The following is a 17,775-nucleotide window of genomic DNA, read 5'->3' on the forward strand; positions in this document are numbered from 1 at the left end:
ACTGTATGTGAACTAAAAGGCAGAACATTTTGTGGTGGGGCATGTACATGATATGTCACTGTCTTTCATTTCCTAGGCTACAAGTCCCAGGAGAAGAGGGGGAAGAGCCACAGGTATGACAGTAAATCCAACCGGTTAAAAAAAAAGCCAAAGGAGAGCTCTATGCGGCGATCACGGGCCTCGAGCCAGCACCAGGCCCATGCACACAGTGATGAGGACGAGGATGAGAGCATCCCTGCCAGCTACCACACTGTGTCTTTACAGGTTAGTCAGGACGTAAGTATAGCAAGGATTTCCTCCTCTCCTTTCCCATACTTGGGGCCTGGCTAGGGAGTCACTGGGATTCTCCATGGTGGGGGCGGAGGCAGCATCCTGGATTAGTGGCTGTTGGGTGGCAAAGGGTGGGTCTGGTGACAGTGTCTGCTTCTGGGAGCAAGAGAGGAAGAATATGATTTGGACTGGAGGAAGTGGAAGAACAGTGGGGGGACGAGTCCTCTGACAAAGCCAGGAGGGTAAGTGTCTGGAACTGTGGTCACTGCAGAAGGTGAGATGGGTGTGAGACAAGAGCATTTGGAGGCATGAGGTTTATGAGGGATCAGTGGGGAGTCTGACAGGGCATATGAGTTTGTGGAGAGGGAAGTGCCCTGGGGGCTGGGACACGGGGATTTGAAGTACAGAGGATCAGGGTGATGGTGTCACTTCTCCCTAGTTGGGTTTTTTTGAAGTTGTGGGTGCAGACTTGCTGAGTGTCAGGCTATTGGGCCTCAGTTCAGTAGTAAAGTTACTAGAATGCTGCTGTTCATCTGCACAGAGCTATGCTGAGAGAGCTTTGCCTGTGCTTCATGCTTTAATTAAAAAAAAAGAGAGAGAGAGAAAAGCGGGGGGAGGTTGTCCTTGCGTAGCACAGCTGAATCACTGGTTTTCTCCCTCTGCCTGGGAGAGTCGATGGTCTGTGCAGGGAATGGCTCCATTTTTTCTCACTCGGCAGCCCTGTGATGCTGTTTCTTGAGGATGGGGTTGACGCAGCTACTGCCTGACACGGATTTCGCTGAAGGTGCCTGGCACTTGCCCGCTTAGGGAGCACACAGACAGCAGGACCTGACAGCATCCCCATAGCTATGCATGGATGTGAGAAAAGTATGGCTGAATTGCTGGGAACCTTCTAGCCTTCCTTTGGGGGAGAGCAGAGACCAGGTTTGCTTCAAGAACTCAAGCTCTGTGTGTTGCTTAATGTGGTGCTTGACTTGCAGCTCCTGGACCTCATGCACACCTTGCACACTCGAGCAGCCACCATCTACAGCTCCTGGGCAGAGGAGCAACGCCATCTAGAGCCTACAGGGAGAAAAATCGAAGCAGATTCCCGAACTCTGTGGTCCAACTGCTGGTGTCCTTTGCTACAGGGTAAAGCCACCCCTTGTGATGAGAGTCAAAAGAGAGACCTCAGGATAAGGGCAGCACTGAGGACAGTTGAGGAGCCAAAGACTAACTGCAGAAAGCAGATGGAGGTTGATTTTTAGGGTCTTTTGTAGTTGAAAAAGGACTTGGGTCTGATCCAGAAAGGTATCTTTAGCATGAGTTAGCTACCAATTTACTCCTGGACCTGACAGCAGATTCCCAGTCTTTGGCCTGAAACAAGTATAATCCTTTTTTTTTCTTCTCCATGGAGAGTGTTTGGTCTTCATTAGCCTCTTCACCCTAGGCTGGGAGCATTGTGGTGGTGGTTGTTGTAATACCAGGTGACAATTTCCTGGGGGAGCGGGGATGTGCACCTTCCTTGTGGGCTCTGCCCTGAATCCCTCTCTTGCAGGTATTGCCTGGCTGTGCTGTGATGCCCGACGCCAAGTGCGGATGCAGGCTCTCACTTACTTGCAGCGAGCCCTCCTGGTGCATGACCTGCAGGCACTGGATGCCCTAGAGTGGGAGTCCTGCTTCAACAAGGTAACCTCCTGGCTGGGCTGGGCATGTGGGCAGGAGAGCAGTGTCCTGAAGAGCAGTGCTGTACGCCTGAGTGGCAGAATGGTGTCCTAATGTAGCACTGCCTTCTTAGGCAGCTTCCTGTTCACCACGAGGGACTAGGCTTTCCCAACTCTGTTCCTGTGAAAAGCTCCTCTCTGATTAGGCTTCTGACAGAGCCTCTCGGAGGCTTGAAATGAATCCACTTATTTTGACTTCACACCGCTTCTCCCATCTCTGTCTAGAAACCAGTCCCAAAAGCCAGCTTCTTCCTGTAATGTTGCCTATGTAAACACTGTTCCCATGAAATATCGATGTCAATGATCCAACAGGTGTTGTTCCCGCTGCTTACCAAGCTCCTTGATAATATCAGCCCAGCTGATGTTGGAGGGATGGAAGAGACCAGGATGAGAGCTTCAACGCTGCTTTCCAAGGTGAGCATGCTTCTGTTGCCTGAAAGCTTGGGGGAGACCAGGTGCATCAAGATGACCAAACTGTGTTTGCTGTATTGGCTTCTTGGCTGCTCTGATCTGTGTACGTGTCAGTTTGCTAGTCTGGCTGCCCTCAGTGCTGGGCTTCTCCACCACCCTCTGCTGCCAGGACATGCCTTCTTTCCAGAACTGTCTCCCTGATCCTGGGTCTCAGAAATATTTTCAGGAAGGAGTTTGAGACTTTTGAAGGATGGAGATGATGATTTCACCCAGCATTAGCTGAAGATAGTTGGTTCTAGTGGTGAAATGAGGCAAGTCAGAAGCCCATAGTATAGCCAGTAAGCCAGTGGGTTTTAAAGGGTTGGAAGAAGTGGTGATGCAGACCTGAGTGGTCTCATGCAAAGGAGATGATATCCATTCTTGCATGTGTAGCTCAGAGGAGTGGCAGCATCTGCCATCTCCGGCTGGGCCTGTGCATGCTTCTAGCTTGCCACAAAGAAGGAGAAATCTAGATTTGCATGACTGGCTGTTGAGCTATGAGCAGCAGCCCTGATGCTACTTGTTGACAGTAGCTGTGCTCTTTTCTAGGTGTTCTTGCAGCATCTCTCCCCACTGCTCTCACTGACCACCTTTGCTGCCCTGTGGCTGACAATCTTGGACTTCATGGACAAATACATGCATGCTGGCTCCAGTGACTTACTGGTAAGGTGCTGAAACTGATGCTGCAGTGCTTTTAACAACCGTTCTCGGTGTGTGGTTTGGTTTGGTTTGGGGTTGTGTGGGTTTTTTGTTTGTTTTGTGTGTTTTTTTAACCCCTTCCCTTCCAAAACCCACTTGTTCCATGGTCTATCCCTTTGGCTTCTGTTTCCAAGGTCAGTTATCTGTTTTGAGCGCTTATTCATTGCTATATGTCCCCTCTCTGTGTTCTGAGGAGTGTTTCTGATTACAGCTGGAAGCCATCCCGGAGTCTCTGAAGAATATGCTGCTTGTAATGGATACAGCTGGGATATTTCACAGCGCTGACTCACGGACAGGATACTCAGACCTTTGGGAAATCACCTGGGAGCGGATCGACTGCTTTTTACCTAGGCTGCGGGATGAGCTCTTCAAACAGACGGTTATCCAGGGTACAGAGGGGTGAAGAACCCCAAGAACCAGTTTTTTGGCCCAGTGCTTGTGCTTCTTTCACCACCCAGCTGCAGTAGTACCTAAACGTTGGTTAGAGGATAGGTGCAGGAGGCCCTGAGAGCTTGGTGTGAAAAGGGCAAACTGAGGGTGGGGAAAAGGGGTGAGCAAACTGCTGCATGGGCTAACTGCTTGTTTCATTTGTCTAGATACTGTCCCCAGCATACCAGTGGAGCAGCATCCTCAGAAATCAATAGTGTCTGCCTTGCCCCCTTCTCCTGCAGGGGATGTGAGACCAACCACCCACATGGCACCTTTGGAGAAGTCATGTGAACTGGGTGCCAGTGGTGAGTCCTGTTTTCTTCTTTCTGGAAGCATGATCCTAGCAGGGTGGGGTGGATCTGCTTTTCCTTGGTTTAGCATGAGCTACAGTGACCAGCTCTGTTGTGTTGTGGAACTGTTCTGCTTGCAAATGGACAGGTTCTGGCTTTCTCGCTGAGGTTATCTGGGTGGGCAGAGGCTGGAGCAGAATGCCTGATTGGCACCTGCTTCTTGAGGCCTCTTATCAAGGTGTGTGGAAGGGGAGAAACTGAGTAAGGCCCCTGAGCTGGTCTTCAGCCCTGCTTAGCTTAGAGCTGGAAGGTGACTTTGTCAAGGCCTGTGTAAGGATCTGTTTTGTCTCCTTATTTTTCCAGAGTCTGAGAGAGCCACTGCACCCAGTTCACCCACCATCAGCACCCCTGCCTCTCCTGCTTTCTCAGCATCAGCTTCAACGAAGACAAGTCCCGTTACAGACATACCTCCTACGACAGCACAGCCACCACTCATCCTGCAGCCTCTTGCCTCTCCCCTGCAGGTTGGGGTGCCACCTATGTCTCTGCCAATCATTCTCAACCCAGCACTAATAGAGGCCACCTCTCCTGTTCCACTCTTAGCTACTCCACGGCCCACTGACCCCATGACAACATCTGAAGTCAATTAGTTTGAGCGTGTCTGAGAACTGTCTGCTAAGGAAGCTCTGCGGGTGGAAGATGCTGGCCAAATGTTCTCAAGTAGCGGGCATGTTTGTTTTAGAAGATGATGCTAACCTGAGCAAAAGGGCAGTTGCTGCAATCCCCTTGGAGCATATCAGGTTCTGCTCCCTTCTTGTGGCAATTGCCCAGAAGTCCCTGGCTGCTGCCTTCTCAGAGGGTTGTACAGTTCCACTTACCAGTCTCCTCCTTGCCTTCACAATCTCAGGGGCCAGGCAGCACCCACACTCAGCAGCCTGGGACCAAGCCACCACCACTTCATCTGGTGAAGAGAGGAAACTCTTGGATGTAACACCAGAGATGGGCTACAGTACAGATTGCCTCTCTGATTATTCAGTCCAGCTTATAGACAGTTCCCAAGCTTTCCTGCCCATGCTTCTGATCGCACAGTTTTGTTTGAGCTCTGGGTGTGCCTGGGTTCAGCAGGGTAAGAATTTTGCCTAGAAATGTGGATCAATTGCAGCCCAGCTCCCAACTTGCTATGTAGGCCTTCTTGTCCGCTGTAGCTATGTGCTTTCCTTCTGGGGCACGCATCACAGCAATCTGATAGCGAGAGAGGGAGTAGGAAGCAGGGAAGCCTCATGGGGCAGTGCTGCCCTCCTCCCTTCTCCTGCAAACATGGTCAGGCTTTCTGGGTGGAGGGATCAAATTCAGACAGCTCTGCCTAGTTAAGCAGATGAGAAAGAGGTGCGGAGACCTGAGAGCAGAGCACTATGGCCAGCTCTCAAACAGCACTTGGGAGCTCCTCCCGCTGTGGTTCACAACAGTGCTGTGGTGTTCACCACATGCTGCATTGGCCTCTTAGTGTCCAGCGCCAGGGCCATGTCTTCAATTCTCAGGAGACTGTATGTTCCTCTTTAGCTTGGGAAGGTGCTGGGATCTGTGGCACTGGCTGATAGATGCCTGGCAAGCTCTGCTGTGCTGAGGAACAGCCTTTCTCTTGGGAACTCATGCAGGACTAGTACCCTTCTGCATCTTCTAGTTTTTGGGAGTCCATCTCCTTCTCTACCTAGAATGCTTCCGCAGCCTGGAGCCAAAGCCCTGATAGTCTTTCCTTTGCTTCCCCCTTGCCGCAAGGATGTCCTTCTCTTCCACCCCCTCATGCCCAGAGCAGAGCTGGCTGCCTGGCAAGCACTGCATTTCAGTTCTTCCTCCTCTCTGGATTAGTTGGCTAAATCCTCAACAATACCAATTTCAGAAATCCCACTGGTGACTGGGAGGGGCATGGGCATGACTTCAACCCAGTGTGTACTGTACTGAGAAGAACCTGAGGTTGGGGTGGGAGTAGAGCCAATGTACATAGAGTAAATGGCTACAAATCCAATGGACTTTTTACAGTGTAATAAATACATCCTGTAAATGAACACTCCAGTGTTGCGCACCTTTTCTGTTGTTCTGCAGCGCAGAGCTTTAGGAAGAGTGGAGAGTTTAACTGCCAAGGTGCTGTGCCCTTCTGCTAGCCCCTTGGCTCAATGTACCACGTACTCCAACAGTGTGCTCTGACTGTGGGGGAGCACAGGACTGGCCCTAACAAATAGTCAACTCATCTGCAGGGCTACAGTGGAGGCTGGCCATCAACAGGCTAAACAGAAATGGTTGCCATCGTGGGCAAAGTGGAGCTGTAACATAATTAGATTGCCCTATTTTTGGCAAGAATTCAGTGTCAACTGTAAAGTTTGTGGTGTTATGCTGATGTGTACCCATGCTCAACCAGGACTGAGGGCAGAAACCAGCACTGAAGAGTAGATGATGCTCTGTGGCATTTGAGCACTTGGCAGTACTTGGGAGCCAGAGTGCGCATGTGCCCCCTGCAGACCTCAGTGACAACCTGGCTGACTTCAGGAAAAGGAGCATTTGCTGCCTGATGAGGAAGAAATCCTCATTGCCAGTGACTGGACTTGGACATGGGAAGGGCATGACACATCCTTGACTCCTCCAGGACTAATCCTGGCTGTGGATACAGACAGCCACACATACTTCCCTCCTGATTTTTTTCTGCCTTGTCTTGTGACAAGCTCCACACTGAGAGCAAAAGCTACAGGTGCTTCTTGAGATCGAGAGGCGTTGATGCCTATCAGTAGGGCTGGATATGTATAGCTAGTGATACATCTGGACACATGTTGAAGTCTCCCACTATTGAGGATGGTCAATATTGATAGTCATGGGTGTGTACCAAGAGCAAAATCGGTCTGAGAGGGAAAGCTATAGATGCCAGTCAAGATTGAGAGGTATCAATACCTATCGATAGGGATTGATATCAACAGGTATGGAAACCAATAGGTATCAATGCCTGTTGACATCCATACCTCTCAGTATCAATAGTTGTCAGTGCCTACTGGGGAAAATCACTCCTAGAGCAAAAGCTAAAGGTGCCTCTCAAAATCAAGGGGTATCGATGCCTAGCCATAGGACTGGGTATGCTTAGATATCACCTGGGGCAGCATTGGGGATTCTGAGAGCAACCTCCACAGCTGAGGTGCCCAGGAGGGCATTGAGCAACTGTGAGTCACCCCCAGGGCTGAGGTGCCTGGGGCAGCCTCGGGGTCCTGTGAGCCACCCTTGGGGCTGAGGTGCCAGGAGGGGCATTGGGGGTCCCGTGATTCTCCCCTCCCCCCTGGGGCACCCAGGGCAGCATTGGGGGTCCCGTGGCCACCCTCAGGGCTGGGGCACCCGGGGCGGCCTCAGGAGTGTACGAGACACGGATGCCATCTCTATCTCCAGGATTCCAGAAAACTCCTACAGGCTCAATAAGGGGAAGGGTGGAAAAACTTGGAGTTCGTTTAAATTGTGTGAGCAAAAAATCTAAATGTTGCGTAATGGCAGTGCGGTGCACGGGGTAGGAAAGTCCCGTTAACAAGTCCCAGTTTTTTTTACCACATCCTGCTGTTACTTATGTACGCTTCCACCATTTCTTGAACATTTTTGCTGCTGTTACCCTCTCCTCCTTACCTTCCACTGCTTCCAAAATCATTGTCTCCTTCCAATGTCCTTAGACGTTTTCATCCGTGTATACGAGTCCTTCCACTGCCTGCCCATTGCCCTTTTATGTCCAGCCCATATCTCTGGTTTGTATTTCCAAGGCTTGACTTCTATTTACACCCCTGTTTTCCTAAGTTGTCTCCAAACTGCTTGTTGAAATCTTGTCCGCTTTAGATGATTAACTCTTTGAAACCATTACTCAACTGAAAAGTGCTTTCATGGTAGCACTGCTGCCCTCTGATCCCGGGGACAGTCCTTCAACTGTCTGGAGTCCTGTCAGCTAACGGCAAAGCTCAGCTTTTCCAGCTGCCTAGTTGTTTGGGGGAGGCTACATTTTTGAACTGTGTTTACAAACACAGTTTCTCCTTAGAGTGCTACGTCTTAATTCAGACAATTATGGTGCAAAGCAAAAGCTAGCAGAGGAAACTGCAGGAAAGGAGCCTGGAATGGAAAGAATGTAAATGGAAATACAGACAGAACTGCACTTTAAACAGCTTTTACTACCCAACTGCAATCAGGAAGGGATTGAAAAAATTGACAAATTCCTTTCTACATTGGTGTTTGAATTTTGGAATAAAGAGGTTTCATGTGCTGTTACAGAAAAAAATACAGAGGAACATACTCTTTTTGGTGTGAGCTCAAAGGAGATGAAGGATCAGCTGAAAGGTGTCGAGTGCTATAATGTAATTTTATTGCGTCAAGTCTCTCGAACTCTTATATGTAACAAATTGCATAAAAGACTATCATATTATCAATGACTTGGTATTCACGTGTTCACAGCACTATCATTTAAGTTTGTCTCAGCATGTACTTTTTCTAGACTTGGATTTCTCTTTCATTTGTATAGATATGACTCACTTGTTCCCGAGGACACTGGTCAGACATCGCAGTAGTTTGGATTTACTTACCTTTTTTTGTTCCAAGTTACATCAAGGACTTCTGCAACCGAAACACCATATAAATAATTATCAGGGATATGAAGGTGTCAGTATGATGGTTTACTGTGGAATGGGTATTTTCCTTATTAGCATGAAGCTTTCAAACAGGAGAAAGGTCTATTGAAAAGTAAGCCCAAGCTGTAAACAAGCTTGACACTGGAGCTTGGGAGTAAATGCAGAATCTGAAGCAATGCTAATTTTAATCAGATTTGATTTAAAACACAACCAAAAAACCATCTGCTGAGTGTGTTCAGAAGACCTCGACTATAGGTAAAATCGAAGTGCTTAGTTCCTAGAAATGCTAGCAGCTGAAGCTCCTCCAGAAAATCTGCTCCTTACAGAGCTTAAAACATCCTGAAGATGCGGCCCCCCGCTCTTTCACAGCAAAGCAGCTTGCTGGCCTCGCGCTGCTTGTCTGGTGGTGCCAAAACCAGCTAACCCCAGCAAGGGCTGCGGCGGCAGCAGCGCCGGCCCAGCGCCCCACCACCCTGGGCTGCGTGGTCCCCGCCACGCTGCCCGGCGTGCGTCCGTCCGCCCGGCCCTGAGGGCTGCCGGGAGAGGGAGGGTCGCGCCGCGGGCCGCAGGCGGGCAGGAACGCAAGGGCAGTTCTGGGAGTGCAGCAGCTGCTGGAGCAAAGTGCTGGAGCGCAACCTCCCCGTGGGGAAAGGGCAGGAGCCTGGATGTGCTGAAGAGCAAGGAGAGACGCGGGGCCTCGGGGAGGCAGCTGAGGCTGCGTTTCGGCTCGTAGGCAGAGGAGCTCCCCGGATACTACAAGTCCCGGCGTGCAGTCCTACTTCTCCCGTTGCACAACCCCGCCAAGGCCGAGGCAGGGGGCAGCAGCGGGGGGAGGCAGCGCTGTGCTCGGGGCCGTGCTCCTCTGTGTAGGCCTGTGACCTGTCCCGGCCAGCTCGTGTCGACCAAAGGAACGTAAAAAGCTGCGGAGCTTCGCAAGCCTCCGAAAGCCGCACGTCTCCGGGGCTGGAGGGAGCCGCGCTCCCTGTGGCTGTGCCGCGCTGCGGGACCTGCAGAGGCATGCCTGCGGGCAGCAGCGTGGCGGGCGGGCACGCTGTTGCCGAGTTAGAGATAGGGAAATGTGGCTTCTGCTCCCTTGCCACAAACTTGCTGCTCTACCAGAGGAAGTCACACTTCCTCTTTCCTATTTTCTTGGGTGGAAAACTGAAAATAAAACTTCTTTATGCAGTGGGGTTGGTGGGCAGCTAAGAAACTTAATAACCAGCTGAGCAGTCTGTAGAGTGTCTGGGATAGCAGAGGTCAAGCTAAAGGCGGAGAGCTTTTACACGGCCAGTAGCTCATACTGTTGCATAGCCAAGGTGTCCGCTAGCCATCTGGCAAAAGCACAAAATTAGTCAACAGTGGCGCAAACAGCCCTGTTGCCAGACAGGAAGGCTGAGCCGTTGCTATCCCTGCTCCCTCACTTAAAGCACACCAAGTCCAGCCTGTCGAGGAGGGGAGCGCGGCCTTCCTCGCCCGCCCGCGACGCAGGGCTGCACCTCCTGCCTCCCCACCGCCCTGAGAAACCTGCCCGCTGCAGGTGCCCGCTGCCACGTGCCCGGGGTGCAGCAGGCCGTCGGGGCAGCATCGCCTGGGGGCGGGGGGCAGCGTGTTCCCCGGCACCCCGCGGCCAGGTGCTGCCGCGGGGTTCAGCCGCCACGGAGGCCGCTCCTGGCCGCAGCTCCGGTGAGCCGGGGTTAGGTGCCGCACAGCGCCCTGCTGCCCGTGTGCCGTGCTCGGAGCCGACCCAGTCCCGCGGGGCCGTGCCTGCCGCGGGGAGCTGCTGAGCGGGGCCGGCGGCAGCGCAAGGGACGGAGCGGACCCCGGCCGTCCCGCACCCCTCGCCTGCCCCGGGGACGCATCCCGGGGAGGGGGCAGGGCCGCGGAGGGCTCCTTGGCCCTGCCCCGGGCCCCTTCCCCACCCCGCGGGGCCGCCGCAGCCCCCCCGGGCGAGGGGTCCGGCGGCAGCGCGGCCGCCACGTGGCGCCGGGGCCGCGCCGCCCCCGCTCCCCGCGGCGCCGGACGGGGCGGGCCCTGCCGCCGAGCGGGACCGCGGGACCGCGGGGCGGGCCGGGCTGGGCTGTCCCGGCCCGGGCACCTCGCTGCGCCCGCCCCGCGCCCAGCCGCGCCGCTCCCGCAGCGCCCGGCCCCGGCCCCGGCCCCGGCCCCGGCGCGGCCCATGGGGAGCGCGGCCCGGCGGCGCCCCGGCAGCAGGAGGCGGCGGGACGGCGCCGCTCGCCCCTAGCCCGGCGGGGCATGCCCGGCCCCAAAATGCCCGCCTGGGGGATCCTGCCCGTCACGCTGCCCGCCTTCACCATCACCGGCATGTGGATCGTGTGAGTGCCGCCCGGACCGCCCGGGACCCCCGCGCCGGGCCGGGACCCCCCCGCCGGGCCGCGGCCGCGCTCCGAGCCGCGGGGCCCCGCGGAGCCGCCGCCGCTTCCCCGCTGCCCTCGGGAGCCGCCGTGCCCGCGGCGGCCCCGACGCCGCTCCGCAGCGCCAGCCGAGGCGCCCGGCCCCTGAGCCGCCCCCGGCCCGTCGCGGCGGCGGTCGCCCGCAGGCCGAGGGGACGCGCGGTGTCTCCTGCCGGTCGCCGAAAGCGCGGTGGGCGCCGCTGCGCCCGTCCCGCCCGGCGCCGCGAAGCTGCCGGGGCCGCGGGGTCCCGCCGGCAGCGCCCGTCGGGGGCTGCTGCACGCTGGGTAGCTCGTCAGCCTCGACGGCCCGGCCGTGGCAACCCCGCGCCGGCAGCGTGTCCCCTCGCGTCCGAGCCTCGTGCCTCCCAATGGCACGCGGCCCTGCGGCGTGAGGGGTCCCGGCCGGCGAGCACAGGCCGGTGCCACCGCATCCCCCCAAATGGCGTGTTGCTGGGCCCTCCTTGCCGTGGGGGATGGCGAGGGGCAGGGGCACATGCTTATGGGGCAGCTGGTGGGGCCAGCGCAGCTCAGCCTGGCCTAGGGGCTCTGCTCCGAGCTGTCCCCGTGGGCAGGAGGGGAGAGGGGCGATGCCCCCCCAGCCCGGAGGAGTGCGGCCTGGCCGGCGCTGCTTGCTGGCGGTCCCCATGGCGCCGTCTGTCCCCAGCGGGACCGGCGGGGGGGATGCTCTCGTGCCCCTTTCCTGTTCCCAGTAGCTCCTGCAGCCCCCGGGCGACCCCACGCCACTGGGTGAGATGGGTGGCGCGAGTGGGCTGCTGGCCCCACTGGATGTGACCCCGGAGCCACAGGGGGGGTGGGGAGGAGGGAACAGACCTGCCGCAGGCCGGGCGCAGCTCAGGCCTCTCTCGCCTTATTCCCCTGTTGCAGGGGCTGCGCTGCCCCCCGGGGCCTCCCGGCTGCCCCGCTCTTTGCCCGGGGTGCTCGGCTGGGCACCGTCCTTTTCTGCGGCCAGGCTGCTACATGGCCAGCCAGGGAAATAGAGAGGTTTTCTTACCGGTGTCTGCGCCTATTTTTAACTGGGGCTGTTTATGGCTGGCAGTGGCGGCAGCCGGGGCGGCGCGGGGTCCGCCTGCCCCGCCACAGCTTGCTGCCTGGCCCGAGCCGGGGTGCACAGGCCTGGCCCCCCCGGGGGTGGCCGCTTTTCTCCACCAGCCCGGTGACGCTCGGTTCGGTTTTCATCCCCGCCGGTCCCGCGCTGCCTTGGGGCGGTGCTGCCGCGGCGCCCGGCCCTGCGCCCCGCGCCGAAGCCCCGGGGCCGCGAGCCTCCCTGGCCGGCCAGCCTGCCCCCAGCAAGTGCAGTTCCTGCCTTTAACGAGCCGGCCGGCTAATTGGCGAGGCCGGGATGCTGCCCAGCTCCGGCTGGCAGGCTGCCCGCTCCCGGGGGGCCGGCATCTGCAAAGGCAGGATTGATGGAGCCTGTGAATAAGCCCTCTCTTAGCCAGCACGTGTGTGCCCATCTGCCAGCACCGGTCTCCCTGCGGCCAGAGGATGGGGATGGGGTGGGGGCTGGGGATCGGCGGAGGCCGCGGTGACGCCGCGGTGTTTTCTCTCCTCCAGGTACGCCATGGCGCTCTCCAACAACCACATCTGCCCCGTGCACAACTGGTAAGGAGCGGGTCCCCTGCGTGGACGGGCTCGGGGAGAGGCCCTGGCTGCGCCCGGTCCTGCCGGCAGGACCCGGCAAATCCTAGGGGATTTTGGGGCTGAGCAGAGCTGTGTGTAAAGCCCTCCCTGCCGTCCCGTGCGGGCTGGCGTGTGGTTACGGCTGCTCCGGCGAGTGGTCCAAGGCGGGTGCAAAGCGCGCAGGGAGAAGGAGGCTATTGAAAAAAAAATCCCGGCATGGAAAAAGTATGAAAATAAGCGGTTAGGGAATTACAGAGGGCTGTGTGTCTCCATGGAGAGGGCTGAGACGTGCTTGCTTTAGGTCGAGTCTGACTGACCCTCTGCCCCTGCAGCGCCGGGGGCGGTCCGGTGCGAGGGCCCGGTGCTCTGCAGCCCCTGCGCCGGGGCAGGAGCCGGGCTGAGGCGAGGGCTGCAGAAAGGCAAGGGCTGCACAGAGAGGCTCCTCTGCTCCCTTGGCGTTTTCTTCTGAGTGTTTTTTGGCTTGTTGTGTCTCCGGAAAAATGTGCCCAGAAAATCCATGTTAGTTTAATTCTTGCTGGAGTGTTTGAAGGAGAGAAAGAGAAAAAAAAACACACAACCCTCTGCCATTTCCTGTCTGATAGCTTATTCTGCCTTGGGAAGAATGTGTTTGTCGGCGTTGTCTCCGCGGCATAAACAGACATTAATGATGAATAATGCTCCCGAACTCTGGGCTGCTTGCTTAAAAAAAAAGAAAAGAAATGAAAAGTCCCAAAGCAAACACCGCCGCAGGAGCAGCGCCGGAGGAGCCCGCGGGGCTCCGCGCCTCGCCCGGCTCTCGCGGTCGGAAAACAAAGCCACCAGTAAAGGAGGAGGCTGGAAAAACAGCAGAGGCCAAACCAGCCCGTTCCCCAGAGCAGCCGCTTCAACCGGGCCAGTGCCCGGGCAGCCGCGGCCGGGGCGGCTCCCCTTGTCGGCAAGGGGTCCCGCACCCCAGCTCTGCCCAGGACGGCAGTGCCCAGTGCCCCTGTGGGGCAGGCGCCCGCAGGCTTTATGGGCCCCTGAGAGCCCCTGCCTGGTGCCGGCGGAGCTGCTGGTATCCGAGCGGCGGGTGCCCTCGGGCCGGGCTGCCACAGGCGGAGGCAGCGCTGGTGCCCGCTCCCCGAGCTGCTTCCCTCGCTCCTGCAGGAATTACAACCAGTCGTGCGGGCTGGACGGCCCCGGCTCGTGCTGCACGCTGGATCACATCCCCCTGGTCAGGTGAGGAGCCGCTCAGGGGGAGTGCAGGGGCCGGTGGGGGCCGGTGGGGCAGGGCAGGCCCCGCTGCGCGCCCCGTCGCTGAGGGCTGCCCGCACGTGGCCTTCTCCCCACAGCAAGTGCGGCACGCTGCCCCCCGAGAGCTGCTTCTTCAGCCTCATCTGCAGCCTGGGCTCCTTCATGGGTAAGTGCAGGCACCGGGGGCCCCGGGGCGCACGGCTACCTGTGGGGCTGGAGCCGGGCACCGCGGAGCTGCCCCGCTGCGGACGCCCGGGGCGGTGTGCGACCGGCACTGCGTCTCCGTCTCGCAGTGATCCTGGTGGGGCTGCTGCGGTACGCCCACGTGCTGGAGTGCTGCGGGCCCTCGCTCCTCAACACGCTGGGGCTGGCCACCGGCTGGGTTTGCGCCGCCGGCCTCACCATGGTCGGCAACTTCCAGGTAAGCTTGGCTCGCCGCCGTGCCGTGGGAGCGGGGCCCTGGCTGAGGTGGCGGTTGCCCGGGCCCCCGTGGGAGCGCAGGGGCAAAGCCCGGCCGTGCCGAGCGCGCCGCGGTGCCAGCGGTGCCGGTCCCTCCCCGCAGGTGGATCACGCCAAGGTGCTGCACTACATCGGCGCCGGGGTGGCGTTTCCCACCAGCATGCTGTTCGTGTTCCTGCAGTCCATCCTCACCTACCGCATGGCCAAAACCTGCGGGCATTACTGGACCGGCCACTTGCGTAGCATCCTCACTGCCATGGCCTTCATCACCCTCGTCTTCAGTATCCTTGCCGCAGCAGATCGCGGGGGGCGGGAGGCGTGCGGGGGCGGGCTGGCCAGAGGCCCCAGCCCTGCGTGGAGGATGGCCGTGGTGCGGGCGGTGCGTGCTGCGTGTCCCCTGCCCTCGCCCCGACAGCGGGGGTGAGGGCGGGCAGCCCGGTGCGGGCGTGCGGGAGCAGCAGCATCAGGGCAGCGCCGGGCAGAGGACAGGAGGAGGCTGAGGGAAGAGGAAGAGGAGGGATGCGCGTGCTGCCAGGCATTTCACACTTGCTGCTGGCACCTCTTGGGGACCAGGACGCGGTACGGAGCGGTGCCTAGGTGGGGCCAGGCCAGACCGTTCCTTCCAGCAGCCACAGCCCAGCTCAGGCACTGGGAGGTCTGGGCCGGCTGCAGAGCTCCCACCCACACGAAGGCAGCAGCCCTGCAGAGCAGGCTGGGCTCCAGCGCCGGGCTGCAGGTCCAAACCCCACAAGTGCAGGGTCACAGCCTGCCTCTCTTTGGAGGGGCAGGTACTTGGAGGAGAGCCTGTCTCTCGTCCCGCGGAGCACAGTGGCCAGTTTATTAATGAGACAGAAGTATTTTGAGCCTTTGGCAGTGCCAAACCCATGCCTACGGCTGTCTGCCTGCAAACAGGCTGAAGGAGAAGCAGGGTGCAATGTGCTTTGTGCAGACCCAACGGACGTGAGGCGGCGTGGTCGGTCGGAGAGGGCGCTCCGGGAGACCACGGGGCTGGCCTGCCCAGCAGGATGCCGGAGAGCTTGGGTCGGCCAACAGGGAGGCAGGGCACGGCAGCAGGTAGTGCTTGCTGGAAGCCCGGTCCTGAGTGTCTGGCTGGGGCACTGGGGACTTACTTGGGACTAAGGCTAGGGATAAACTGGGCAGCAAGGTGGTGGTGATATGGGCAGGAAGCAGAGAGCGCAAAGTGTCTGCGGGTCCCAAACAGGCTGGAGGGCTGCTTGTCCTTGCTAGCACCTGGGACTGGAAATGGGAAAAGCGTGGAGCTGCAACGGGGGCGGATGTGGGGAAAATGTGTGGGACCGTTCCTGGAGCGACTAGGGAGGGCAAGCAGAAGGTCCTGCCCTGTGCGGGTCGGGGTCCTCCCTCGCTGCCTCCCCTGGGTCTGGATCCCACCTGGCAGGAGGCAGGGTGCTGCAGGAGGCTTCACCTGGCGCCTCCTGGGCTCCCCAGGAGCAAGCTGCAACTTGTGGAAGACGTTCGACTCGAGAGAGGGAAGCGGGGGGGTTCCTAGAACAGTGTGCTGTACGGCAAGTGGCTGATCCAGCCGCCTGGCATGGGGCTGAGGGGTGCCTGGGAAGTACTGCCTTGTCTCTGTACCTAGAGCGAGTCTGGAGTTAGGTTTCCCTGGGAAAATGCAAGGCCTGGAAGAGCATAAAAAAGCTTTGGGGAGGTTTGCACCTTGGAAGACCCAGCGAGGTAGCGTGATGCCTCCGCGGGGTACCGCCGGGGCAGCACGGAGGGGAGCAGGGGCCGAGGGGAGGTGCTGCAGGGCAGGGAGGCAGCAGTCCAGACCACGCTGCCGAGAGGGTCAAGGGCTGATGAGCTTTTTAAGCTCTGAGTGTTTGTCCAGCCGGAGGACTGGGAGTATCGGAGAGAGGCCAGTTTGAGGACCGGGAGATGGGTGTGCGTCGGGGTGTTCGGGCAGGCTGCCTGCCCTATGCAGCAGGCACCCGGCTGAGGTGCCTGCAGACCGAGCTCCTCCTTCCCACAGCATCTTCAGAAAATCCCCGGCTAGCAGCAGGCCTGTGGCTTACTGGGGTGACCGGCGTGTCGTGGGACTGGGGTAGTGGCTGCACAAATGGGGTGCAGCGGTGCTTTCCTTGACTCCGACGCCCTCAGGTGGCGTCTTCTTCATCCAGGAGAGCTTCGTGCTGCAGCACGTGGCTGCCCTGTGCGAGTGGATGTTCATCATCGATGTCCTGGTCTTCTACGGCACCTTCACCTTCGAGTTCGGGGCCATCTCCACGGACACCTTCCTGGTCCTCCTGAAAGCCAGCCGGGCCCCCAAGAGTTACAAAGCCGAGAGCAGCGCCTCCAGCACGGCCCACATCCGCAGCCACGCGGAGGGCCTGGCCATGATCTGAGCCCGGCGGGTGGGCCCCAGCCTTGAGGCCGCAGTGGGGGCCGGGAAGTCTGAGAATCCCCTGCCTTGAGCGGCCCCGAGACCCCCGGCGCCTCTGGGTGCGTGTGTGTGTGTGCGTGGGTGTGCGCTGGCCACTGCCTGCCTCCCCCCCCAGGGGGGCCGTGGACGTGCTGCCCCCCAGCACGACACCCATGTGGGGAAGGGCAGCAGCCCCCCGAGGAGCTCTGGGTGGGAGGTGCTGGGGGGTGACGGGTGCTGCCAGCCCTAGAGGCAATCGCGGAGAGGACCCCTTTCCTGAGGGACATGCATTTCTGGAGCAGGAGATTCGCCCCCCCGCCCCATCCCTCCTCTGCAGGACCTTGGGGTTCCCGCAGAGCGCCCGGGCCATGTTCCCGCGGGGAGCCGTGCTTCCTTCCCCATCTCTGCCACGGGGCAGCTGCAGCCGGCCATGCAGCGAGCCTTGCCGCTGGCCACTGCCGCCAAACCCGAGGAGCCCCAAAAGTGCCTTTTCCCTTCCCAACGACTTGGTGCTGGTGCCAGCCGCCTGCGTGCCCTGCGCGGGGGTGGCTCTTCCCCAGCGAGGCCGTGCTCGCAGAGAGGCTCTCGCCGCCGCGGGATTTCCCCTCCCCAGCGCGGCCGAGCTCACGTGCTGCAGCGCGCCAGGCCGCGCGTCGCAGTCCTGGGGTTCCCACCCCGGGGCCCTCCCTGGCGGGAAGTGGGGGCGCGGAAACGCCGAACACTTGCTGTGGGAGCCCCCGGCCGCGTCCCACCGAGGGCGTCCTGGGCAGGGAGCTGGGCTGGCGGCGGGCTGCGGGCAGATGGAGGGTGAGGAGTGTGTGTATGTCTGTGTATGTGTGTGTATATATATGTACCTACATATATATAGATAGATAAATTCTCCCCTTGTCCCTCGCGAGGGGCGTTTGCTGCTGCTGTGCGCGTTGGTCAGGCTATGCCGCCTGATTTGCCCAGCTTCTCCACGTCGGCCTGTAACTCCACCAGTGTACGTAGCTGAGAGGAGCATATCTGACTTTTATATATAATATATGTTTAAAAGTTTATGAAGAGAGAACAGTGAATTTGCAATAATAAAAGCGAAAATGAGGCACGCATGCAGCGGACATGCCTGGGTGGCTGCTGGCCTGGGACCGGCCGGCGCGCAGCGGTCCCGGGGGTCCC

General features: G+C 58.9%; 2 protein-coding genes across 8 annotated transcripts in view; both read left to right on the plus strand.

Annotated features, from left to right (window-relative positions):
• Window positions 1-5,904, plus strand: part of GBF1 (golgi brefeldin A resistant guanine nucleotide exchange factor 1) — a 111,286-nt gene extending 105,382 nt beyond the window's left edge. For 3 of the 5 annotated variants that reach the window (XM_064513939.1, XM_026094903.2, XM_064513940.1), the window contains 8 exons: window positions 77-276; window positions 1,251-1,401; window positions 1,808-1,938; window positions 2,286-2,387; window positions 2,973-3,086; window positions 3,334-3,511; window positions 3,719-3,856; window positions 4,205-5,904. In XM_064513939.1, coding sequence (XP_064370009.1) covers window positions 77-276; window positions 1,251-1,401; window positions 1,808-1,938; window positions 2,286-2,387; window positions 2,973-3,086; window positions 3,334-3,511; window positions 3,719-3,856; window positions 4,205-4,491 — 1,301 coding nt within the window. In that variant the 3' untranslated portion in view covers window positions 4,492-5,904. The remainder of the gene's footprint in view (window positions 1-76; window positions 277-1,250; window positions 1,402-1,807; window positions 1,939-2,285; window positions 2,388-2,972; window positions 3,087-3,333; window positions 3,512-3,718; window positions 3,857-4,204) is intronic. The other 2 variants (XM_026094905.2, XM_026094904.2) reach the window with 2 other exon arrangements.
• A 4,576-nt stretch (window positions 5,905-10,480) lies between these two features.
• On the plus strand, window positions 10,481-17,708 carry TMEM150A (transmembrane protein 150A). 3 transcript variants are annotated; one of them, XM_064513959.1, is made up of 7 exons: window positions 10,481-10,805; window positions 12,459-12,506; window positions 13,671-13,742; window positions 13,856-13,923; window positions 14,051-14,178; window positions 14,398-14,497; window positions 16,353-17,708. In XM_064513959.1, the coding sequence occupies exons 1-7, from the start codon at window positions 10,726-10,728 to the stop codon at window positions 16,595-16,597; spliced, it is 741 nt and encodes a 246-aa protein (XP_064370029.1). In that variant the 5' UTR covers window positions 10,481-10,725; the 3' UTR covers window positions 16,598-17,708. The 3 variants fall into 3 exon arrangements, with proteins under 3 accessions (XP_064370029.1, XP_064370028.1, XP_064370027.1); XM_064513957.1 differs by having other exon boundaries at window positions 10,482-10,805; window positions 14,320-14,497; XM_064513958.1 differs by lacking the exon at window positions 13,671-13,742 and having other exon boundaries at window positions 14,320-14,497.
• Window positions 17,709-17,775: the final 67 nt, after the last annotated feature.

This window comes from Dromaius novaehollandiae, chromosome 6, assembly GCF_036370855.1.
Source record: "Dromaius novaehollandiae isolate bDroNov1 chromosome 6, bDroNov1.hap1, whole genome shotgun sequence".
Taxonomy (NCBI): Eukaryota; Metazoa; Chordata; class Aves; order Casuariiformes; family Dromaiidae; genus Dromaius; species Dromaius novaehollandiae.